Source organism: Sebastes fasciatus, chromosome 13 (assembly GCF_043250625.1).
Source record: "Sebastes fasciatus isolate fSebFas1 chromosome 13, fSebFas1.pri, whole genome shotgun sequence".
Classification (NCBI taxonomy): Eukaryota; Metazoa; Chordata; class Actinopteri; order Perciformes; family Sebastidae; genus Sebastes; species Sebastes fasciatus.
Genome location: NC_133807.1, coordinates 18,342,473 through 18,369,154, shown reverse-complemented (window position 1 = coordinate 18,369,154; position 26,682 = coordinate 18,342,473). Strand labels below are relative to the sequence as shown.

General features: G+C 40.7%; 2 protein-coding genes across 9 annotated transcripts in view; both read left to right on the top strand.

Moving 5' to 3' along the window:
* Positions 1-233: 233 nt before the first annotated feature.
* kmt5c (lysine methyltransferase 5C) lies at positions 234-18,091 on the top strand. 2 transcript variants are annotated; one of them, XM_074655940.1, is made up of 9 exons: positions 234-597; positions 1,750-1,882; positions 3,636-3,801; positions 4,007-4,116; positions 4,239-4,402; positions 6,457-6,476; positions 6,747-6,883; positions 7,029-7,189; positions 11,193-18,091. In XM_074655940.1, exons 2-9 carry the CDS (start codon positions 1,770-1,772, stop codon positions 16,547-16,549), a joined length of 6,228 nt encoding a protein of 2,075 aa, XP_074512041.1. In that variant the 5' UTR covers positions 234-597; positions 1,750-1,769; the 3' UTR covers positions 16,550-18,091. The 2 variants fall into 2 exon arrangements, with proteins under 2 accessions (XP_074512041.1, XP_074512040.1); XM_074655939.1 differs by having other exon boundaries at positions 235-597; positions 7,029-7,201.
* Positions 18,092-24,091: 6,000 nt separating this feature from the next.
* shank1 (SH3 and multiple ankyrin repeat domains 1) overlaps positions 24,092-26,682 on the top strand; it is an 89,581-nt gene continuing 86,990 nt past the window's right edge. For 3 of the 7 annotated variants that reach the window (XM_074655932.1, XM_074655931.1, XM_074655930.1), the window contains exon 1: positions 24,094-24,492. The gene's annotated coding sequence lies outside the window, so the exon portion shown is untranslated. Of the gene's footprint in view, positions 24,493-26,682 lie in introns of all 7 variants that reach the window. The other 4 variants (XM_074655934.1, XM_074655933.1, XM_074655929.1 and 1 more) reach the window with 2 other exon arrangements.

The window sequence follows — 26,682 nt, the reverse complement described above, 5'->3', positions numbered from 1 at the left end:
ATCTGTGTTGTATAATATGTGAGTCCAGTGTGGTATACTCCTCCTCTTTAGTGTGTGAAGTGTGAGAAAGGTACATATCACTGGAGGTAAATATTCACCTCTGCTCTCTGCTCTGTATGAACTTTAACCCAAATGGCCCCGCCCACAAAAACACCCCTGACCAATCACAGAGCTCATTTGTAAAATTGACTTTGACCTGAGCGAATCACGTCTCATGTGGGCGTGGCTAAATGATAGTTTGGTTGCACCGAACGTTGCCCATCAACTTTTGCTACTAAGAGACGAAGCGTTGTTGCAGAAAAAGCTAGTTAGCTAAGCTACATAACATCTCCACCTTTAAAGCGAGTTTACGGTTGTGTGTTTCTGCCCTTTTGTAAATTCAATTTGTGGGATTAACTGTCGTCAACTAAACCAACAAATTCCTGAAGTGACGAGGGAGACTCCATTTTTCATACGCGGCTAGCTGTCCGGGCTAGCACAGCGAGCTAGCTGTGGTTGTTGTTGCTAGGCTAACTTCTCTGCTCTATAGCAACCAGGCATCTCTGCGATAAACCTGTCTGTCTGACGAGACTTTCGTTGCATACACAAGACTCCCAGGTATGTTTATGCATCACAGTTTGGAGCACATTTGCTTCACAGCTCGGCAGGTTCATGTTTAGCTGCTAGTGCTACCATCACGTTAGCTTCCTCAGCTGATAACCCGCATATTTCCATGCTAAGCTAACGTGCTATGAGAGCTAATCTGCAGCTCGGTCCACATTCCTAACCTGCACGTAGCTTCATATACTTGGTATTGCAAACATAGCATGTATAACACAGATAAACACTTGATTTGCATGACTGTTTGTTGTGAGCCATGCAAGTGAGCGACAGCTAATGTTATGCTAATCTGCACTCAATCACATTCCTAACCTGCACGCAGCTGCACCATTTCACATTGCAAACACAGCATGTACAGTGTAGATAAACACCTTATTGCATGACATATTGTGAGCCTGCTGGAGACAAGTGTGCAAGGAGCTAATGTAATGTCATTTTGCACAACTCTTAGATGATTGTTGTTGTCATAGCAGTTACTTTGACATATATATAATACAGATAAACAGTTGATTGCATGAGTGTTTGTTGTGAGCCTGCTTAAAGACAAGTGAGCAACAGCTAATGTTATGCTAATCTGCACTCAATCACATTCCTAACCTGCACGTAGCTTCATTTACTAGGTATTGCAAACACAGCATGTATAATACAAATAAACACCTTATTGCATGACATATTGTGAGCCTGCTGGAGACAAGTGAGCAGGGGAGCTAATGTTATGTCATTTTGCACGACTGGATTGTGCTGAGATGTGCACAACTCTTAGATGATTGTTGTTGTTGTTGTCATAGCAGTTACTTTGACATATATAATACAGATAAACAGTTGATTGCATGACATGGGTTGTGAGCAAGGAGCTAATGCTATGCTAATGTTATGTCATTTTGCACGACTGGATGGATGTGCACAACTCTTAGATGATTGTTGTTGTTGTTGTCATAGCAGTTACTTTGACATATATAATACAGATAAACAGTCCATTGCATGACTGTTTGTTGTGATCCTGCTTGATGCAAGTGAGCAAGGAGCTAATGTTATGCTAATGTTATGTCATTTTGAACTACTGGATTGTGATGAGATGTGCACAACTCTTGATGGTTGTTGTTGTTGTTGTCGTCATAGCAGTTACTTTGACCCCCTTTGTGACTGCAGCATGCTGATGGTGGGAGGCAATGGACGGATGCACTAGAATGAGTGTGAAGGAGCTGTGTGAGACAGATGACCTGGCCACCGGTTTGGTGCTGGACCCTCTGCTGGGCTTCAGCACCCACAAAATGAACATCAGGTAAGCTGACACTCAAAAGACATGTTCAATTCAAAATAATGTCACAAATCCTAGAGGCTAATTTAACATGTGATCACATCAGTGTATACATACAATTCATTATTTCTTTTGGGTTGCCACATCAAAACAGTATTATTATTGTTTATTTTTTTCTATCCTGACTATTTGTTGTTTTTTTGTTTACTGGGCCATGTATGAGCATGTCATGATACCCTGACCCCCTCTTAAGGTGTCTTTATACAGACACATAAATTAAACATGTCTTTAATATCAAATAGCAGCGGTCTGTTCAAAAGACAGATCTACAGTTCAACACAGTTCATGCACACTGTCAACTCCAAATCATCAATATGGTAAAAAAATGTCCAAAGCAACTACGCGGAGCCAAACTTGACATCTTCAAATGTCTTGTTTTGTTCGACCAAAACTCCAAATTCCCCAAAATATTTAGTTTACAATGACAAATGACAAAGAAAAGCAGGAAGTCCTCTCATTTTCGTCTAATTAACATGTGATCACATCAGTGTATATATATACACAATTTATTATTTCTTTTGGGTTGCCACATTAAAACATTATTATTATTGTTTTTTTTTCTATTCTGACTATTTGTTGTTTTTCGTTTACTGGGCCATGCATGAGCATGTCATGATACCCTGACCTGTTGTTAAGGTGTCTATATACAGACACATAAATTAAACATGTCTTTAATCGGAAAATTATAGTGTGTGGAATCAAATAGCAGCGGTTTACTGTCCTGTGTCTGTTCAAAAGACAGATCTGCAGTTCAACACAGTTCCTGCACACTGTCAACTCCAAATCATCAATATGGTCCAAAAAATGTCCCATCACAACTACACAGAGACAAACTTCACACCTTCAATTGTCTTGTTTTGTTCGACCAAAAGTCCAAAAGTCCAAATGTCCAAAAATATTTAGTTTACAATGATAAATGAAAAAGAAAAGCAGGAAATCCTCTCATTTGAGAGGCTGGAATCAGAGAATATTGTAATTGTTTCACTGTTTCTGCTTGAAAAATGACTGAAACGATTACTCGATTATCAAAGAAGTTGCCTTTTATTTTTCTGTCGATCAATTAATTGACCTCTCGTTTCAGCTCTAGAGTACACTTAGTGTAATAGCTTTTCAAACTTTGACATCTGGGTAAATGGAGAAGATGCTTATCTAAGCGCTCCCTATTCACATACAGTATAAGCTGTCTGACCAATCATATACGTTTTGATCATGCCGTGATTATTGACACATTCTGCCTCCAATGCATCGTGGCTGCCGGCTACCTGCAAGTGGGATGTTACTGGAGAGACAAATCTACTATTTGATGATATTAATGATGATAATGGATTATTAGTCATTTTTATTAAAAGATGTGTTTATTTGAAGCAGCTTTTATTTATACGTTTATTAAATACAGTATGAAAGTTGTTAAATTAGAATACTTAAATACAAGTAAACTAATTGTACTGGGAAAGATGCACAAGTAATTAGTGATCATTATCTCAACAACATAATTGTGACTATCATTTAGCCCTACTCTGTTGTAAGTTTAACTGGTGACTGATTTTGGTGTTTTTGTGATCTTATGTTCTCCAAGCACATCAATTAATATATACTCTGTTATTTTAGCAACACTCACAAGACACGCCTTAGACTAACACGGACTGTGATTATAATTTGTCCTGTGATTGTTTCTGCTCTTCTTATATGCCGTCATTTGCTTTTCTCTCCTCTTTAGTCCCCCACCAGCGATCCGGCGTTGGGGTAACCTCAAAGAGACCCTGTTGCGCTTTCAGCGTACGCATGACTTCAATGCTACGTTCGAGGCGCTGACAGTGGGCGAACCGGCTGGTGACTACTTTGATGCTTTGGGAAGCCATCGACAGGAACTGCTGAGACAACATGTAAGATGATGTTTAGGCTTACAAATCATTTAAAATAATCACTAATTAAATTAGACAAGATGCATTAAAATTTGTATTATAACATTTGTGTTTGGAAGTCTCCCTCTTTTAGTTTCTGTGTTAGATTAATAGAAAACAACCATTGATTCCTGAATTTGTGACTTGAATGTGAGAACACGATCGAAACCATCTATGATGTCTGCAGGTGTATCGCTACCTCGGTGCCTTCCTGTTGGATAGCGGTGTCAAGATAGAGTCCTGTGACAGATACTCCTCAGAGACCAATGGAGCAAAGATAACCTCCACGAGGCAATGGTAATCACTCACACATTGAATTTTGTCAAGGCAGCATATAGCTGAACAATAGCTGCTGCATTTCCTGGACTGTGTTTCTTTTTAAATTGTAGATATGAGAAGCTTGCATTGTTGCTCCGCAGGTTTGCAGGAGAGCGAGTGGAGGTCCTGCTGGGCTGCATAGCAGAGCTGAGCCCCGCTGATGGTGCTGTGCTGAGGGCAGGAGTCAATGACTTCAGTGTGATGTATTCCACACGCAAGCGCTGCACTCAGCTGTGGCTCGGGCCTGCAGCTTTTATTAACCATGGTGAGTTTGTTTACATTCATGACTCATTCTTTCCCAGCATACACGCAAACATAGATTTACCAATTCAACATTTTTATATATAATTGGAGCACTTGCCCGTGATTTTCATCAGAAGAACATTTTCACCTGCCAGGATTACATTTTTAAAGGCACAGTCTGTAGGGTGCCGAATAGTTCGAAGCTTCATTCATAACGTTGACATTAGAATTCTAAATCAACATTTTAATGCTACGGAGATTTTAATTTTTTTTGCATGTCTATTCAAACTGCTTTCTGTTTACCCAGTATTTGTGCACAGTTGCAGATAAAGATCAGGCTACTCTAATATTATTAGTATTATGCTATTTGTAGAATTAGATTCCAGTGGTGGAATCTAATATAACCACATGGTTATATAACCACGATAACAAAACACCTTTTTTTCTTTTATTCTTTGAAGGGTGATGTCATAAAATATGACAACAGACATTCAAAGCTTCATACGAAAACATCAATTGAAGCTTTGAATGTAAAAAAAAAATGACAGTACAGTACTTACCGTCTGATCCAAATGGCAACCAAAGGTTGAAAACCAAATATCAACATTCAAAACACAAGATTTGAAGCTGCCATCACTCTCAAACTGATTGGCAGGTCTTTTATTACGACACAACTATTAAGTAATTTGTTTTCTAATAATGTTTAATTGCTGACAATACATACTGAAAGGCCTATAGTTTCAATCATGATACTTTTCTCACAAAATGCATATTATTCATGTGAAATCAGTTGTATATCCAAATATTTTTGCAATTTATATAGTCAAAGCTACTTTACATGTCATGTAAGCACTGCATACTCATTGGGAAAGAGGAATTTGTTGATCCTATAACAAGTGATTCTGTTCTTGTGTTCCTGCGTTAATCATAATCCCGACTAAACATTAAATACTCCCATCTTGTTTAGTTATTGCGTCTTTGACAAATTGTCCTTTTGTCCTTGGATGCTTAATGTCTGCGTGTTTCATGAGCATCACACCTCTCAATATGAGCAACTTATTTTGTACAGTATGTTATGCTTTTGTTTAATATCTCAGCAAATTACTTTTATTTCTCAAATTGAATTTACTGAATTATGAAATTTAAGTTTTAAATTCCAGAAAAGAAAATTTTCTAAAATTATTCAAATGTGTATGCCATTATCTTACGTCACCAAACTAACTTGTCTTTATGTATTCAAGACTTGTGCAGTTCACCAATTTGCTTTTATTTTATGATGAATTTTTTTTATGAATTCGTACATATTAGTAGTAGCAACAATTGTTTTGTGTAGTTTAAACCCAAAACACAGATTTATCATGAACTAATTTTGCACCACAGAGAAAATGTGCATTAATTCAAGGGTGGTAGTGAATGTTTTTCGTAGCCACGACTGTATCTGCATCATAAATATTGTCACAAATCAGCGGCTTAGTGTAGAGCTGAAAGGAATTATTGATTAATCAATTTGTTGATCAACAGAAAATTTGTCAACAACAATTTGATAACCAGAAAGTGTTCACATTTTTTCATAGTCTCCTATAATGAATTTAATATTTTTAGGTTTTGGATTGTCTAATAAAACAAAACATTTAATTGAGTCAGCTTGAGCTGTGGGAAATCGTGAAATTTTTCACTACTCATTGACATTTTATAGACCAAGTGAAAGTTTTATTTTTAAATTCATAATTTTATTACATGAACATTTTGTCAACCTTAGAAGTCATTACAGGAAAACACAGTCAGTTTGCACTTCACAGACCTCGTGTCAGCCCAGTGTTTGAACTGAATTGTAATGTGCATGAGAGGTCCAGTGAAATTTGAGTTAATTCTTCCGTCCACTCAGAGGGCAGTCTCTGACAAGATCTTTTAATAACGTTTGAGAGTTAATCAGCTTAGCCTTTGAACCTTTTGCTAAATTAATTCAGTAGCTCATCAACAAAATATCAAGTCCTTTACTCATTGCTGGGATTGAATTAATAACTTGAAATCTTTTGTCTCTGTGTTTTTCTCTTTGTTTGTCCTTCTGTGTTGAAGACTGCAAACCAAACTGCAAGGTAAACAGCTATATTTATTTATCACGTGCACTAAAGAGATTTGACAAATCGAAATCATTGATGTTTTACTCTGACAGATGCTTACAGCCTATTTGCATAATCTAATAATAATTATCACTGTAAAATATTACATATTTAAAATTGTATTTTAGGTGTATTAGGTGCTTTCCTTCTGTTTTCTATCTGCTCTGTTTTAATGTATCCCATGGGCCAACCAACCTTTGTCTTTGTCTTTTGCTGTTTTTTTCTTTCCCCTGTTCACCCGCCCAGTTCGTCCCCGGGGAGAAGAATATCGCATGTGTTGAAGCGATTCGACCCATCTCACCTGGGGAGGAGATCACGTGTTACTATGGTGCCAGCTTTTTTGGGGAAGGCAATGAAATGTGTGAATGCTGCACCTGTGAGAGGTGTGTCCATCATTCGATCAGACATTGTCTTTATTGTTGCTTGGTTTTTGCGGAAAACTGAAGGTTTTGTTTATCTGATATAAAAAAAAAAAACTTGTACACTTTTTAACTTGAATTTCATTTTGTAATTTTAACTGTTTTTTAGGAACGGAGAGGGTCACTTCAAACACAGAGGGAAGCAGCCTGAATGTGAAGAAACAAAGGACCCCGTGGGGCAAAAGTACCGCCTGAGAGAGAGATATCTTCGTCATCACAGAGAGAAGGGTCACTTTCCTGCGAGGCCGACAATACCAGGAATACACTCGGGTATCTTTAAAGGTAACTGCTAAAATTATCTCAAATTAAACTCAAATTAACGTTTTAAGTACTATTAAAATGAAAGTGACATAATAAATATTGTCAGTCCGCTAATTCAAACAGAAAATTTGCATCGCTGGCTTCCTAAAAGCCTCTCAGCACCACAGAAGTGGCTCGAAACCAACTGACAGGAATAATAGCTGTACAATGCAATTATACAGCAGTTTGTCAAGAATAACAGCTTGTAATACTAAAAGCCTGACAGTCTGCTCATCACTTCAGTGATTGTTAAATTCACCATCAAATTGAAAGCCTTAAGGAACACTTCTCATTCATTAAGGTCCACTCTGCTCAATATTTGTACAAACCTGGCTGGAATTCCAGTTTTAAAACCAGCAATTTATTATATGTTGAATATATCTTAGTAAGAGTCAAATTTCAGCACTTGCCTGCTTTATTACCTTATGAGACCCATAACTCACATTATCAAAATGATTGTTAAGTGACCTCTGTTTGCAGATCTAAGAATATTTAGGAGGTTCTGCACACTTGAACATGTTTATTGAGCTGTAAATTAAATGATATGACTGAACTGTGATGAAACACATCAATGCTGGTGTTGATATTGACATTTTTTAAATTTATAAATATAGGCATTTCATGGGTTGAAAATGGCTCAACACGCCAACTACTGTTTTAAATCAGCCCTTATCTTGCAAGGCCAATCCTGACAGAGTTGACCTGTTGGGACTAATCTATGTCACGAAACGCTTTGTTTATACTGGTGCGAGGCACCGTGGCGCGGGCCTCCACAGATGATGCGTGCAATATGTGCATGCACAAAGGCGTTTATGCTCAATGCGTTGTTAGTTGCAGTATTCTCCGAAATGCCAGCAGGCATATAAACAACATAAACAAAATATTCTGTGAAGAAGCAAGAAGTCAACGAGTGTTACCGGCAAAAGGGCATAAACCAAACTCCTCAGTGCCGGGGAGGAATTTTAATTAACTATAAACTCATATCTCATATTCATGGACATACTTTATCGCCTTTATACGATCTCTGTAAAGAAAGGAGTCTTAAGTATTAAATGTGTTGGAATGAAACGAAGGTTGAAAGATTTATTATCCTGTAAACAACTTTATTCGGCTGGCAAAATAGAGATCTCCTGCTTTTAAAGCATTTAAAAACGAATTGGTCGTCTTTCTAATTCATTATTTTACTTTTTAATTTAAGTTATTTTCTTTTATCTTACTGTGACTTGTCTGAAAAGCCCCCACGTGCACAGCGGGCGCCTAGTTATACAAATTCAGAGGTTCACGACCAAATGCTGCAACAACTTGCCGAGCCTTTGCGCTTTACGTACAATACGTGATGATGTAATTTTTGTCTTGCGCACACTCGCGGCAGGGACACTACGGCGAGCATAAACCTGCCCCATGGAGTAAGGCTGAGACCTGGGGGTGAAGTTACACTTTAACAAATGTTTTTCTATTTTGACTTTGTTGTGTTTGTTTCCAAAAATGTCACCGGACTGATTTTCTATGGAGACAGTGTGCAAACAATTATAGGGCAGCTTTAATAATGTTTTCACATACTAAAATTGCAATGCTATGATGATAGTAACGTTGCAAAATGGCAGGTTTTTTCTATGTCAATAATGATAGAATTCATGTTGAAAAATGACCTGTAGTGCTTTTAATCAATCTAGATTGTTTTGGTGTGAGTAGCCGAGTTTTGGAGATATCGACTGTATAGTTGTCTGCCTTCTCTCTAGTATAATGGAACTTGATGGCACTTGGCTTGTGGTGCTCAAAGCGCCAAAAAAATACATTTGAAAAACTCAACAGCAATGTCTCTTTCCAGAAATTATGACCCGGTTACTCAAGATAACCCACAGCTCTTGTTGTGAGCAGTTTCATATAGAAACTAGTTTCTCTCTACGGAACTACAACCGCCAAAAGTTTCACCGCGCAGAAGGAAGCGTGCATCTATACTATATACTGCTAGCTCACCTAGAACCACTGAGCTTGTTAACGTTACAGCTCAGTCGAGGAGGATGCCATTAATGTTTCATCTCGTCCTTTCACAAGCCTCTCGTCCATGCGCGGTGATACGGTTGACAGGTGTAGTTCGGTAGAAAGAAAAATAGTTCCTACATGAAACTGCTCACAACAAGGTCTGTGGATTATCTTGAGTAACCGGGTCATGATTTCTGTAAAGAGACATTGCTGTTGAGTTTTTCCAAATGTATTGTTTTGGAAATAGGGAGGGATGAACAGCTCTGTAATTACTATGGATGTAGTCATCCAGAGCCTGTTAAAACACGTTTTAAATATATTCTGCACATTGTGTTGCTTCTTCATGACATAATGAATCAATGTAACATGGAATCCTCAAACATGTTTACTTACATATCTTACTTAATTGTTAAATAATCCTGAAGCACCTCTGTTTTCTTTTGTTTTTATTAGTTTGGTTAAGACAACAGAAAACTTCAGCACTATAGGTAGCATGTGTATAACCATAGCAAAACAAAACCATGTACCACCAAGTAACCATGAAGGATATAAAATAATTTGATGACATCTCCCTTGGAAACAAACAGGGAACACACTAAACATTAACAACTGAGACCACATACAAAGAGATTTGGTTTAGCCCATCTTAGTTGCAAGCGATCCCTGCATCTTTTGAGGAGCAATTGCGTGGATCTTTTCAAGCATGAGACCTGTCCCCGTGGTTGTTGGACATTTTATTTGCAAGAAGCAGCATTCCCTTTGCTACAAACTCCACATACTGTAAGTTTGCACGGAGTTGTAATGCCACTTTAGGTTGTATATGAATTGATAATTGAAAGTTTCTGTTATGTTTTCTCTTGTTTTTTTACTCACATTGGGTGTCTGTATGCTCTTATGTCACTGCGACACAAAATATGTGAGAATCGTACCATTTGTAATATGTCCCACTGTTTCTGTGATATGTTTTGGGCCAATAGATATAATTGGTTGCTTCCTTGTAAAAAGAAAATATGCTAAAACCGGCTCATTATAATTCACAGTACGTGTCGTCTTTCTACACCCTGAACACTTTTGTCCCACACCTTTCCGATCATCACATGCGTTGCTAGTACCACAGGCTATCTTGGCGCATCTGCTGTGCAGTAAATAGCTCACTAGATAGAAAATTAATGAGAACAATTTAATAAATTGGTCGGTTAAATCACGTTTTTTTTTCCAAAGTCGCATCTTTGCTGGGGTTCTGGGTTCTGTCACTCAAATCATACCTATGGCTAGGTATTTATTTTAGTGTCAAGAGTGCTGCAGGGATGACATATTTCTATAGGCCAACCAGGAAGTTGGCATCACCCTGGTTCCCTAAACAAAAAGCCAATGTCATTTTTTTCCGTTGGGTTTTGGATTATTGTGGAAAATAAGCTCTGTGGCAAACAAATGTTTATGATACTTACACGTTTTGTTCAGCTAGATAATCCTCACAAATTAACACCATTTTTATGATTTTTAAATCGCAAATGCAATCGACAGAAGTAAAAAGCCAACGTTGTGCTATAAAAAACTACACCACGGTTGCATGACGGACAAGTGTTTGGCGTGATGATGTTTAGTAGTCTCATTTAGCCACTTGTTAGAAACTGCCTTTTTTCAAGATGTGTAAAAACTTCAAATTCACTTATTTTATTTCGTAGAGCAAAACGTTAAAATCTCTTCAACTTGTGTTAACCACAGACCTTATTACAGGCATCTAACTAAAAACTCATTCAAAAAAACCCACTAACTTCCAGACGAGGGAACCGGAAGTGAAGAAAATGCTAACTAATTTCCAGATTTTAGGATTCATTCCTGCAACACTTTATTAGAGTTTTTTGATCATTGAATACTGTAGAAATGTCATTGTTTAATGGACATGATTTTAATGCACTGCTTAAACATACACATTTGCAAGAGATGCTTCAAGTTAAACTGCTTCTTTGTTGTTGTCTTTCCTTCATAGCCATCCCCTCAAGGAATTCCTTCACCCAGCAGATGAGGAGAAATGCATTGAAGAACAGAAAATTTGGTCAGACAAAGAAGTGGAGACGAGATAAGCACAGACGGTCAGGAAAGCACCCATTGAACTCCTCTAAACAGTGTTGGACACTTTTGTCCCAATTTGCTCAGAGGGACCTTACAATCAGAGTACGGCGTCACTCAGTGGATTTCTTGCTCAAGTGTAAGGATCCAAAAAGCAAAGAAAGGGCTTTGCTTCAACAACTGGAGGAAGTGAAGCCAAAAGATAACAGGCTGAGTGAACAGAATTTGACTGGTGAAGAAAATAACAGCAGTGAGGTAAACTTGAAGCCTTTCACTCTAAATTCCTCCATGTCAGTTCGTCAGAAAAGTGGACCTGCAGCCAGCAGCGCAGGCCTTAATGGGAAATCTGTCAAAGTGGTGGATAGCCCGGCTGTTCCCCAGAGGTTCTCCTCGAGAACAAGAAGCATGGGTCAAACTACGCTCACGCATCAAACAGGGTCCAGTAACACAACCAACACTACAACGGTTATTAACCCTGTCCAAAATGACAACACCTGCAGTGCAATAAAACAAGACAAGGTTGAAAAAGCAAACACAGAGAGTCAAAGCAACAACTGCAGCAGCATTGAATCCTGCATCATCAACACGGCTCCTAAGCCAGCTGCTGAGCCAAGGGCGCACAGGACCACCAGAGCGTCGTCCATGCTAGAAGTCACTGATGGAACGAAGAAAGCTGGAGACAATCCACCAGTATCACTGAAGCAATACCTTACAGTCAGCCTAACAAGGTTATCAGTGCCACTAAGTGTAGAAGCAGAAAAGCCCCCTGAAGTTAGTAAAGGAGTAGCGTTAAGAGGAAGGGACAGGCCGAGCCAGTGTCCCAGACCAGCGCCCCTGACTGTACAGTCAGAAAAAAGAATGTCCCGATCTCAGCAGCGGCAGGCAGGAAGTTCAGAGATCTCCACAGCTGAAGGCAACAGAGGGGTGAGGGAAATGTTTTTCAAGGCCATCGATAAAGAAAATTTAGGGAAGCTACAAGCAAGCGACTCTGTAGGTGATTTATCCCACAGCGAGAAAGGGGGGAAAGATAAGGTCATCGAAATACAACCAGTGTCAGAGGAAAAAGATGATATACAGAAGGAGCAGCAGGAGATTGTAAAAAGCAAAATTGAAGGGCAGAAAGAAAATAGAAATACTGCATCTGCAATTGTGGAACGTAAAAGTAACAAGACCCAGGAAGAAGTGAAAGAGTCAGAATGTAAAGTAATGCCCAGTGAAAAAGCTAGAGGACAGAATAACATAGAGTGTGTTAAAAATAAAGTGGAGGAGGGAGTTGTTAAATTACCAGAACAAATGGCTACGAGTGTGAGGAAACAGCCAGTAACGAGGCATGAAGATGATGTTGTCATAAAGCAGGCAAAGGTTCTGCTATCTGATATTTTAAGAAAAGATAGACCCTTAATAGATAAGACATTACACGGAGATATTGTAGGAAGAGGGTTTTCTACCTTGACCTCTAAAGAAATGCAAAGTGCTGAGGAGGAAGAAGCAGAAATAAATGGAGGCAGCTACTATTGTTCAGTGCAGGGGAGGATTATAAGACGACGAACGATGAGGCCTAGAGCAGCGAAAACAAAAGCAGAAGCTAAGCAAAGCACCAAGGGACACTTGAGCAAAGAAGTCCCAGCTACAGTGCAGACTGAGTCGCGTGAGCTTCAGTCACCACAGAGGCATAATGTCCCACCGGCCACCTGCCTCAACCCACTACCTCATAAGTCACCAATTTCAGCAAAAGCTACGACTAATCTGCATCCAGATACCAATCCACAGGCACACATACAGTCCAACATACCTCTGAAGAAACGTACATTTCGCAGTTCTGCGGCAATAGAGTCTGAACAAGGTTTGAATCCTGCTTCAGATCAAGCCTCTAAAGAAGCCACTGAGCTAAATTCATCTTCAGAGCTGGGGCAGGGCATTGTCACATGTTCAGGGGAGAGTAGCAAAGTGATAAGACATGTTAAAGTTAGAAATAGGAGAACAGAAGTCCAGAGGTTAAACCCCCAAAGGATCATAAAACAAAACTCCTTGAAGCGAGTGCTTCGTACCCGACCTAATGAAGTTCAGCGAAGCCAATCATTGAGGAAAGTTCAAAAGTGTAAATTGGAGAGGCCAGATGAGGATGACACCGACGAGGCTCAGGCAGCAGAGTGTGATAAGCTTGCAGAAGACAAACAGGCTGAGCGTCCTGCTAAAATCCAAGAGCAGTGTGGTAAAAATCCAACTCCAAATAAATCTCAAAAGAAAGATGAGGTGGAAACGTTACTCCAGGAAAGTGATTTGGAGGACACAAAGCCGGGCATCGATTTAAAGATTCGTTTTAAGAGGAGGAGAGGGAGAGTATGGGAGATGCAAAGTGCAGGAATGAAAAATATGGCATTAAAAACGGAAAAGGGAGACGAGTTGGTGACATGCGACCCTTTTAAAGCCATCATGGATTCTGTATCCATTTTAAACATGGAGATGGAGGCAGCTCAGGCACATGTGCACGCTAGTAAGAAGTCAAAGAGCAGATTGCATCGTTTGAAAAGAAGAGGCGAGAGGCTGAGTGAAAGAAAGACCACAACTGCTCCCGCAGACGCAAAATCAGACAAAGACTCTGAACATGTTGAAAGTGTATGTGTTCCCAGTGAAACGCCCAGTGACAAAGTAGAAATTAAAGAGAAGCTTGATAAGGAAATTCTAGATGGAGTCAAACTGCTGCCAGAAAAAATCAAGAGTGGTAAAAATGACAGTGATCTGTCAGCTGTAGGGCAAGAAACAAAAATTGAAGATCGTTTTGTAAAGAATTGCTGCTTGTTTGAAACTGAGTCACAACTGCAGCCTGAATTGGATTCAAATGGTTTTCCGTTACCAGTCATTAAATTACGCAGAAAGATGGAGGATATTTGGGAGGTGGACAGCAAAGAGGGGCTCATACAAACTGAACTGAAAGTAGAGCCCAATGTTAAGAAAGAGGTGAAGGGTCCGATTTTAGGGAAACAAAAGAAAGGATGTTTTGATGTTAGCAAGCTCAAAGAAGAGTTCCCTTCGCAGAAACAGAACAGCAACACAGCCCTTCTGAAAAAAGAACCGCCACCATTTTCCTTGTCTCTGTCACCACTGTCTCTGTCTTCCCCTCTTAACGACAATAAAACTGAAGTGATATCCTCAGCTGCAGATGCAATCACTGAAAGGCCAGAGATGAACAGCGGAGGAAGGAAACAGAGGCACAAAATGGAGAGACCACGGAAGTGTGGGCCTGTTGAAACACCCACCACTTGTCTTAGTCACACTCTCCAACAAATTGACAACAGTCTCTCCAGGCTCTCCGAGGGCTTGTGTTCATCTCAGACGTTGGAAAAGCCAACAGCGTGTTCCAGTGCTTCTAATTCTGTCATCCAGCCCCCGTCCCAGTCTCCTCCATTCACAACTGCAGATAACATGCTTTCCGGTGAGCCCAACTTCACAAACTGCTGTGATGATATTCTGGACTTTCAGTGTCTCAACTTTGAGGGGTATTATCAGCCACAGAACATACTTCCATCTTCCCCGTCAGATCTGTGCTCACTGGATCCACCCACAGATCCTTTCAGCAGTCCCCTCTCTCACAGCCCGTCTGATACATGGGCCACTGAGACGCCGTACCTTGGCCCTCCCAGTCCAGGAAATAACTTCACCAGTGAGGATCTGCAGTTTTTTCCAGGTCTGATTTCTTCCAAAAGCGACGCTGTTCCTCTGGAATGTGAAGCAAAGGATATCTCCAAAGGCAGAAACCCACCCAACCCCAGTTTCAGTTTTTCAGCTCTCGGCAACTCTGACTTCACCGCTAAGGATCGAATTTTAAGTAAAATTCCAGGAATGAGGCTGTCCAGAGAAGACTTCAGAAATCAGTCCTATCCTGCAGTCAGCAAGCCTCGGGTGTTTGGTGCAACACAATCGTCTGTTACAGCTCACGCTCACGCTCCTGTTACTGTAACCCAACCCCCCATCAACGTCAAGGCGAGCACAAGTCAATCAAAAGCCCAATCGAACTTTAAAGCCCAGGGCCCCTTCCATCGTATGACCATTCCCAGTAAATCCCAGCCTTTTCCAAGTAGTCAGCCAAACACAGTCAGAGGAGTGCCCCAGAGTTGCTTGACTAAATCCGTCCCGCCACCTCAAATGTCCAACAAATTCCTCCCTCCTCAACTCTTCTCTGTGAAAAATCCCAATCCACCTGACAATCCATTCAAATTCCACGAGAAAACCTCTACGGTTATTCACAGGGTGCTCAAGTATCAGGGGGGCAACCAGAGTCAGAACTTGTATAGTGCACCTTGTAAAGACGCCATGGCTGCTGGCAGCCCGGGCGTCACATCAAGAATTGTCGGTGCAAAATCAGGTGCTATTGAGAAGACCCAGCAGAGTCAGAAACTAGGTGTTGGTACAGACGGTCATCATAAAGGAAACATTTCTGTTCAAGGGTTTGGAAAAGATGTTGGCCATCTTGGCTCCTCCAGCATCCCCAGCAGGTCCAACCCACATTTCAGCAAACTCAACTCCTGTTTACCTCAGTCTTTTATTAAAAGTAAGATGCCATCTGACAAACATGAAAGTGGTGAAACCAACATGGCATACAGAAACCTTTCAGCGCTGCCAAGACCTTTCTTCTTTCCTAGCAAAGTGTCTGATGCTTATTCACCAGAAGACAGGAAATCCACTCCGTTGACCACAGACAAGCACCAGCCATGTTACACTCAGCAAGACCCTTTTGATTTTAGCTTCGGCTCGTCTCTTTCGCCCATGCCTCAGCACAACAACCCCCACTTGGCCCACAGTACGCCTCCTGGTACGCCAGCACCAGCAAACAGGAGTCAGTCCTCAGCCTCCTCAGCCTCTTTCCCTTACGGCTATCAAGGTCCTCCTTACGTACTGAACTTCAGTGGAGATCATTCATTGACCCTGGGGCTCAGGGATGGGCCTGAGGGTTACCCAGGATTAGGCTCGACAAACTACACCTACCATTGTCTGATGGAACCTTCAGGCACCCAAGGGCGACTGGTCCTCGAGCCCTGTGGACCCCAGCTGTCCAACCCAGCGTCTTTTTCCTTGGGTGGATTTTCAGGGCTCAAAGGTCAGGACGAACATTGCAGGAAGGACATGCAGCAACAGTGCCCGCCTGGGGAACACCAAGGCGCACAACACTATGGACAACCTGTTACGTCGTCTCACTCTATGGGTCCCACAAAACCCAAGAGGGTGAGGTTAGTGGTGACGGACGGTACAGTGGACTTAGATCTCCAGTACTCGGATTGATTTCTACCCTCAGAGTCACTGGATCCCACAATACATTTGGAACGGGGATTATACAGTTTCTGCCACAAGATGTTTTTGTAAACACTGTAATTCATAGTCTACCAGTAATTAAAGCCCGCTGACTGATTGACACTTTTCTAAATCCTTATTTTGATGGACTGTTAATGTGTGAATGGCTTGTACAGAGTTTTATGTAAAGCGGGCGTATTAGCGTGTTTTAACTACTGTATGATTTTTAAAGAAAAATTAAATATCCACTACAATTTGCTGAGAATACCAAATTAAAAATGCATAAAGAAAACAAAGCATTAAATATATTTGTGAACTTACAGGCCATGTAAACATTGAAAGCCCTCTTACTGTAACATAGCTGTATGACTTTTTCTATACCGTATGGCAGTAGAGACAGGAGCGCCGTCATCGGTTGCTGGTACTTGTATCGGTTGGTTTTAAAAAGGCAGCTTTGTGCCTCAGTCTTTGATATGTTTTTGTGACTTTTTGAAGCACCTGTTGGAACAGTCCACCCTCGTTTTTTATACTCACAGTAAGATCCTTTCTCACTTTGTGTGTGTGTGCGTGTGCGTGAACGAGTGTGTGCATGCATTTGGCAGGCAGGTCTTGAGGGATCAAAGTACGGTGTGTTGTCGTAGCCGATCGTGCTACTGTTGCTCTGCAGATTTTAGTAAGATCATTAGTCATTAGTGCATCAATGAAAGGCTTGTGCATGAACGATGTACAGTAAAATCAAACAATATATATTCAAGGACAACTCTACTGGGTGAAGACATGCGTGACATGAACTGCAGCTTTTCACAGCTGCTCTTTTGAGTCCTTAAGTGGGTGAGTGAGTGGGAGACATCGATAGTAAAGTGGCTTTGTAATGGGAGTTCTCCCAGTTGGAAACATTTAGATATTACTCAAGAAAAGTGACAATTTTCTCACAGAGTAGCTGACTTTTGTCCTTTTATTCGGTTTTTACTTTTTCAAACAGAAAGAACAGAAGGATAAGTTATGCATCACCTGCAATAGTTCCTGTTGTTTTGTTGTCGCTGATGCAGTTCCACATTTATAGGTGTTTATAAAAAATGTTAGCAGAGTTATTTGCTGTAGATTGTGGAAGTCACGCGAGCGTTTCCCTCATGTCACGATGTACTGTATGTTGAGCCCATTTGACATCAGCGGGCAGGAGTGTTCAGTGTGACTGCACAGCCTTTCATTACTATGAAAATGTACTGTCTTGAAATGGAAAGGCCAATTATTTATTTTAATATCCTCATCCTTGAAATGGTGCTTTAATGTAATTTATATTTCACATTGATTGTTCAAACTATTAAATGTTTTTATTATTATTTAACGGGACAAAATACTGAACTGAATATTTACATCAAGTATTTAATTTCACAGCCTTTGACATCTTATCCAATGTTTCAGTTGTTACAGGTGAAACCTTCTGTCTTTTTTCTAATTGGCAGTTAGTCTTGCTGAAAGTCTGCTGTAGAAATGTACAAATGTAGCCTATATCATTAAAGACACTTAATTCTTTTTTGTATTTTCTGTCTTTGACTCTCTTTTTTTGCGTAATTTCAAGAGACCACACAATGTGATTGCAGACATAATGTAACAATGAACAATTTTGCAATATTATACAGCTTGTTGATTTGATTGATCGTCGATGTAATCAGTTATTAGATTGGTGAAGACATCCATTCCTAAGGCTGGACCATATTATGTAATTCCTATGTTAGTTATATTATATTATTATTATGTATCTGCCCATATCTAATGACATACCTTTCTATAGTATTTAATCGAGTCCCTCATAATCACACAATTTACTCTGTCGTCATTGTATTCAGATTTGGGCTTCCTAATCGTAGAATGCAGTTGCAGCTGTTAAATGCAGTAAATGTATTTTATTTATCAGTCATATAGGCCTAGTGTCAATCCGTGCCACTAATTTATTTAATAAGTCAGTCAATTAAAAAAAAATATTAAGAATTTCAAAGAAAGATGAATTATGGGCCTTTTAATGTTTATTCATTTTATCTGATAAATATTAATGTTTATTTTTGGGCTGTCAATCAATTAAAATATTTAATGATGATTAATCGTATGATTGTCCATAGTTAATTACATTAATTGCACATTTTTTATCTGTTCAAAATGAATCTTAAAGGAAGATTTGTCAAGTATTTAAAACTTATCAACATGGGAGTGGGCAAATATGCTTGCATTATGCCAATGTATGTATATATTTATTATTTAGTTAATCACGATTAATCACAAATTAATCACATTTTTGTATCAGTTCAAAATGTACCTTAAAGAGAAATTTGCCCAGTATTGAATACACATGGGAGTGGGCAAATATACTAATTTTATGCAATTGTATGTATATATTTATTATTGGAAATCAGTTAACAGCACAAAACAATGGCATATATTGTCCAGAAACCCTCACAGGTACTGCATTTAGCATAAAAAATATGCTCAAATCATAACATGGCAAACTGCAGCCCAACAGGCAACAACAGCTGTCCGTGTGTCAGTGTGCTGACTTGACTATGACCTGCCCCAAACTGCATGTGATTATCATAAAGTGGACGTAAAGGGGAGACTCGTGGGTAAGTTACGTTAATGCGTTATTATCGCATTCACTTTGACAGCCTTAGTTTGTTTATTAACTGGCCTCCTGTTCTTTTGCATAAGTGGAATAAAGCAAATATGAGTATTGAGTATCCGTGATCTTCTAATGTTTTCATGTGGTTGATTTCAAAGCTCAGGGCGAGCGTTCGTCCTCCTGGTTCAGTGCTCAGCCTTTACCTCCTTCCTCTCTACCTGTGCTTTCATCCTACACAACCAGTGATTGCGTTCTTCCCCTCGATTCCCCTCCTCTCCTGCAGCACATGACCCACTTCTGCTTTTCTTTCTAGCTCTCAGTAGCAGCCGAGCAGTTAATTCTGATGCCAAGTATAACAGTTTTCTCATAATGAGGACGGAAAGAGGGAGAGATTATCCCTTATAGTAGTGAGGGAGAGTGCGTCTTGGAGATGGTTCAGTTAAAGCGACGGAAAAATAGGGGAGAAATAAAGCTGTTATTCTGCTCAGATTTATTCGACCATTAATCAAACATTGATTTTACTTGGGTGGCAGCAATCATAAAAACATGATTCCCTCAGTTTTACCTCCTTTTAAGCGGTGGTGGAAGAATCAGCAATTACTGGTTCTGCAGTGAAATGTCCCCTTTGACTGATACATTATTATATTTTACATTATTAAATTGTTAAAACTGATGCTTTATTGTGTAAGCAGCATTTTACTGTTGTAGCTGGTCAATGTGGAGGAATGTGGAGCTTAATTACCAGTTGTAACTGCATGTGATTATCATAAAGTGGGCATGTCTGTAAAGGGGAGACTCGTGGGTACCCATAGAACCCATTTTCATTCACATCTCTTGAGGTCAAAGGACCTCTTTGAAAATCGCCATGCCAGTTTTTCCTCGCCAAAATTTAGTGCAACTTTGGAGCGTTATTTCCTTCACGACATATATGATACCATTATCTTCACTCTTTAAAACTGAGTCCGCTACAACCTAAAAATTGCAAGTTGCATTAATGCGTTAAAGAAAATAGTGGCGTTAAAACAAATTTGCGTTAATGCGTTATTATGGCGTTAACTTTGACAGCCCTACTTTATACAAAATACACTAGAACACCATTTTGTGCCACATTAACTATATTTTCCAACCATTTTAACCCTACTAGTTTTCCACATTTACGATTATTCATTAAGACATCACCTCACTCTCTCCTTGTCTTGTGTAGATCACAGTTCCATTACTACATGCATGTGTGTATGTAGCCTCTGGGGCTACGACTCTGGGGATTATAATCTGTCATATGAGCGTTTCACGGCAGCAGTAGCCCTGTGAAATGGCTGACTGCGTGTGAGTGTTGAACCACCACCATCAGCAGCAGTAGAGCAGTCATCCTTGTGGTGAAAGAGCAAGGAGACACAAACAGACTGTAACCCTGAGCAGAGAGCTTTAGAAATGTGTACCTGCGTTGCACATTATTTCCCAGGTGACAGATGGCAGAGGCTCCAAATGACTGGCTACTGGCTGAGGTGTCAGTGCATTAGTGTAAATTATGACTGTAACAAAACCCTGTGTGTCTGACGGGGGGGGCTGAATAAATATGTCAGCTGCACAAGCAGGGATATTGCTCTTATCATTATTATGGCTATCTTTCTTTATTAAGTCTGACTGTCTGCTATTAAATCGACTCCCCCGTCTCCGTGTACAAACCGCAGTTGCTTGTGTGGTTTTGATGAAGCACGGCAATCCTTTTTAGCTTACTGCTACTGCCTGCTTAACTCTCATCCAATTAATACTGCCGGTCCTGCTCTAGCCTGATGAACAAAACCTGTTAAACACACCCTCTGATACATACAGACTCAATCAGTCAGAGGAGCAGCGCTGGCAGATGCACGCTGACTAATCAATGCAAACCTCATTTAAAGAAACCAATAGATCAGATGGTGTAATACTTTTAATACTGTGTGAGAAAGTTACCTCCGCATGAGTCACTGGCTGAGTGAGGAGGTGGACAGCCCCCGCGGTGCGAGGTTTCATTTCATTCACATCAGTTTCTAGATGCCCAGCTCGGAGCTAATGGATGTAATGTTAATGTGAGACAATAAAGAGAAGGATGGTGATAAAATGATACGTATTAATACCCCTTTCAAAAGCTGAGATGTCAGGGTTAGCGTGACCTTTGAGTTGAAGCACAGGCTGCCTCGCCACGCCAGAGATATGATGCCACGACATGGCATTTACTTCTCTCATGTTAATAGTGTGGGAAACATGCAGTATGGTATCTGTGAGCACAGCTAGTGTTATATTTAATCCAGGTGCAGATGAAAGCAGACGAGCTGCAACGATTAGTCAATTATACAATTAGTTGATTGACATTAAATTAATCTCAACAATTTTCTTAATCAATTCCAGTGATTTTTCAAGCAAAAATGCAAAACATCCAGTTTCTCGATTGTCATATGCTGTTTTACTTTGTCCTACATTTTAGTAAATTGAATATGTTTAAGGATAAAGTAATACATTTGATGGCAACATCTTCAGCTCTTGGACACTGACGGACATTTTTGTTTCATAGACCAAACAATTAATCAAGAATATAGTCGTCACATTAAGATAATCGTTAGCTGCAGCCCTAACGATATCAGCCCGCTGAATTATAGCTTGTGCGAGTTTGTTTGACTAAAAGGCAACATTTTAACCCAACAATGTCTTTGTCAGGAAAATGGAAAACACAACATGACAAATGGTGCAAAAACAAATAAAACAGCACCATACAGTAGTATGAGATCTACAACTCCCTGGAAATATTGTTTCTTGAGAAGAGAGAAGAATAAACAGGAAAAATGTAACTACTATATCACAGTTATAGGATGACGTGCAAAATCAAATAAACCAGCACAATTCTGGGAAATGTTTCCGCAGAATAAAAACAATGTGAACAATTTAGGATGTCAAGTAAATGAGGCACGATTTATAAGAAAGGCTTATCAGAATGCACACTGAGACAGGGGTATTAATCCAGAAAGGTTTGTGTTGGAGAAGTCATTTTTCATAGTATAATAATAATTTTTCATAATGTAACAGTGTGAAACAGCCTGATGTCAGAGAGCTTCCCGTCTTAGATTCATAACTGGATTCAGTTATATTTTGTCAACATTTGAGATGCAGCTTAGCACTCGTCAACATCTACTGTAACCAGACCGTTTTCTGTCGGGTTTTTTCCAGCAGATGTTTTTTTTTTTTTTAGGGCTGTCAAAGTTAACGTGATATTCACGCGTTTTAACGCCACTAATTTCTTTAAAGCATTAACGCAATTGATCTTTCGGAGGTTGTAGCTTGCCTAAAAATTAAGTGATAAGAGTTAAGCTAGAGTGAAGCTACTGGTATCATATGAAACTAGAAAATCTAAGGAATCCATTGGTACCAACCAACCAGCTTGTCGTGAAGGAGGCTAAATAACGCTCCAAAATTATATGTTCAATTTTGGTGAGGAAAAACTGTCATGGCCATTTTCAAAGGGGTCCCTTGACCTCTGACCTCAAGATATGTGAATGAAAATGGGTTCTATGGGTACCCACGAGTCTCCCCTTTGCAGACATGCCCACTTTATGGTAATCACATGCAGTTCGGGGAAAGTCATAGTCAAGTCAGCACACTGACACACTGACAGCTGTTTCACATTGCAGTTTGCCATGTTATGATTTGAGCATATTTTTTATGCTAAATGCAATATTCCTGGACAATATTTGTCATTGTTTTGTGTTGTTGATTGATTTCCAATAATAAACATATACATACATTTGCACAAAGCAAGCATATTTGTCCACTCCCATGTTGATAAGAGTATTAAATACTTGACAAATCTTCCTTTAAGGTACATTTTGAACAGATAAAAAATGTGCGATTAATTTGTGATTAACTATGGACAATCATGCGATTAATCACGATCACATATTTGAATCGATTGACAGCCCTACTCTCACTTGAATATCCACAAGAGCTTCTGACTAAACGAGTGTCAAGCAAGCACATTTTATAATCCTCACCCTCAGCAACAAGAGGAAGATGTGACTGCTGAAAACATCTGTTTTTTCAGTGATCATTGTTACTATAGACAACCATGATGACCCCCCCTCTTCCTCCTCATCCCCAACTGTTATAGGGCTGTTAGCTCATCAAAGCCATGAGGCGAGTTTGACATGCTTCACTCATCACTGATTGGTATAATGGAGTTGATTTCTACTTGCTATTCAGTTCAGCTCGTCAGTAGAAGGCTCCCTCTCCACCCACAGTCCTCTCCTCCCTCACCCCCCTCTGTATGGTAATAAGCATTGCAGCAGTGGCTTCCCTCATCCTCTTATACACATCTCCTTCATTCCTAATTCATATTTATCTCCGTGTGTGTGTGTGTGTGTGTGTGTGTGTGTGTGTGTGTGTGTGTGTGTGTGTGAGAGAGAGACAGGATGCACATGTTGGCTGCAGATTGTGCTGTTCTGTGTCTATGATTTGGAAATAAATGTTGGATTATGGAAGGAATCCGTTAAAATTGTCGCTCTAATTGATGTGTGTGGTTTTGTTGTTGATACTATGTGGTAATCATCTATTTATGCGTGTGTTTGGTGGTGTGTGTATCTCTGCACCGTTGGGTGGATCCCACTGTGTTGTATGGTACTTTCAGTTCTGTGAGAAGGAGAAAAAAAACAGAGTTCTTCACAGCTAAGAGACTAACTCCAAAACATCAAAGACACGGACAGAGAGAGAAAGAGAGAGAGATAAAGGGAGGGAGGGGTATGCCCTGTATCCGGGTAATGATGGAGGAGAGAGAGATGGAGGGAGGAGGGGGTACGAAAGAGAGAGAGAGAACGGTATGGGAGGGGGGTGAGGGAGAGAAACCAACCAACCAGTACAAGGAAAGGGAGAGAGAGGGACTCTGAACATGCTGAAGGGAGGGAGGAGGGGAGGATAGAGAGCGAGGGATGGGGAGATTGCCGGACCGAGCAGATAGAAGTGTTACTACAGAGCTGCTGCTGCTGGAGGACGGCTGGGAGCCGAGGATAATGCTCCATCCCTCAGCGTACAGCAGCACGCCGGACACCTTGTGATTTCTCGTGGCGGCGGCGGCGGCTGTGGAGGAGGAGGGTCTTCATTGTTGCAGCAGTGATTATCTTTTCCTTTTCCTCCCCTTTAACCACAGTCTTCTTCATCATCTTCCTGCTAACCCCTCCTCACTCCTTATTCCTCTGCAACTGGCAACCGCTGGGCTCCCCCTCCTCTCTTTTTCTACTTCTGTCCCCTTTTTTTTTCCAGAGGAGGGATTTCTGTATTTCATCAGGGATTGTAGAAGACAGTAAGAATGTTTTCTGTCTTTTCTGCTTCTTTCAAGATGACATGCATGGTGGATGGAAGAGGGTTGCATGGCAGAGGATAATGTTTGTGGAGGGATGCTGTTGGAGTCAAAAGGGTGTATGTGTATGTGTGTGCAGCAGGGGGGTTGGGAGGGGGTTTGCATGTTCAAGTTTACTGCATTGATGTAACACATGAACTCCTCTCTCACATGGCTGCGATATCCCAGCTTTAAATTGTGGTAGTTGCACAAAATAAAGCTGCTGAAATGAAAATAAAATGAAACGCGAGACAGCCTTGAATGGATCGGCTGAGGGATGCACAGACACAAGGAAGGCAAGCAGTGTTTAGCAGTGGATTTCCTCCTTGATGCCAGCAGATTCTATCCCAGGTTTACAGAGAGGCAGAAGAAGAAGGGACAAGAGAAGAAGTGGGAGAGGAGGGACACAGATTTGTAGACAAGACAAGTCAGGGAATCAGACAGTGTGGCCTCATCAATGGCAACAGAGCTATAGGTAGATGTATGAGATATGCTACTTGTCAGCTGTTGGATTTATCGTTGTGTCAAACAGATAATCCCTCCCACATTAATTTTCATGCATGCCAAGGGTTGCTGAAGATCTGGTGCACAGCTCACCACTCAGTGTTCACATTAAAAGGCTAACCAGTGCATAAAATCACCCAGTAAATCACACTTTGGCTACCGTGACATATTGACTGCAGCGTGTAAGGTAGAGTATGCATGGACGATCATGGACACAGATGCACCCTGTGTGGAATAATGCACTCAGGAGCAGATGTAAGTGTGATGCCATGCATTAAACAGCAGAAGAATTTGATAGCGGATGTTCAAGCTGCTGTCTTCTCACTTGAGCGGCTGCCTCTACAGGAAAAGGGTCACCCTGCCTGCAGGGAACATGTGTTTGGTTTGCCCCTGTCATTATCTCTCCACCTGAGTTCAGTCTATCTATAGATGCCTTTGTGTCTATTGAACACAGCCCACAGGAAGGTGATGGCAGGTCACTTCACAGCACACATAACTACACACAAAATACTTCTGCATTTAGCATTGCACAGACCGGCGAGGAGGATTTCAGCTTAATGTAGCAGAATTGAAAGTTAACCTACAAATAACTTGTTGTCGGAGGCGTTCAAGCACAAGAGACGTGGCTGTGTGTTCAGTTTCACCAGAGACTTGGACGATGGCATTCGGCGGGCACATCGCCCACACACACACACAGTCATAGTAACTCGCACATGCTATTCATGCCCTTTATGGGATGTGTCGCCTCAGGGACATGGAGGTAGAGGATGGCAGAGCGGATCATCAGAGAAGACACACTCACCATGAGCGCAATTTGTCACAGTGAAAACTTCTAATGCCACCAACAGCTCATTAATGGTGGATTTGGAGACGTGTATAGTCTGTATAGAGGTATAAAAGTGAAGTGCTTTTGAGGATGTGTAGTGATTATTCTGTTAAGCGTTGGTGTGCAAACACACACATGACTCAGTCTTTGCTTTGAGTGGTGCTCAAGTTCAAACACACTCATCACATACTGATGTCAAGCAGTCGGTACACGCCAACTTATCGCTGGCAGCTCTCCATAGATCAGTTTCAGTGGCACTTCACTCATATAAAACACATTGGATTACACGTGTTGGAGGAAAGCAGTGCAATCAGTTTCACATTCATTTGACCATTCTGCAGTTTCTGAGGCAGAGGTGGTTGAAGGGAGGCTGGACTGCAGGTCCACCTCATCTTTACATCAGGTGATTTCACTCATTTACTCGTCTGTCTTTTAAACCTTTGAGAACTTTATTTATTTATTTTGAAAGGTGCTAAATTCAATATCCACAGCATTAATATAGCAGGAAAAAACTATAAGCTATGGAAAGATATAGAGGAGTAATGTCTACCTGAGCAGAGAATGAAGTTGCTCTCCCTCTGTGCTTTATTGTGCGCCGGGCCGGGCCGGGCGTGCATGCTTTTAGTGCATGTGAGCGTGCCCCACTGGCTAGCTCAGGGCCGCCGCTCTGCACTGTGCTCATACGGCGGTTACAGCTGATAACACCGCCTTGACCAACGGTGTCATCGCGGAAGCATAGCACCCACCCTCCGGTTCCCCCCCCAGGTAAACACTGTTATCTCTGTCAGCAATTTTACCATTAGCGCTGTTAGCACCGTTAGCTG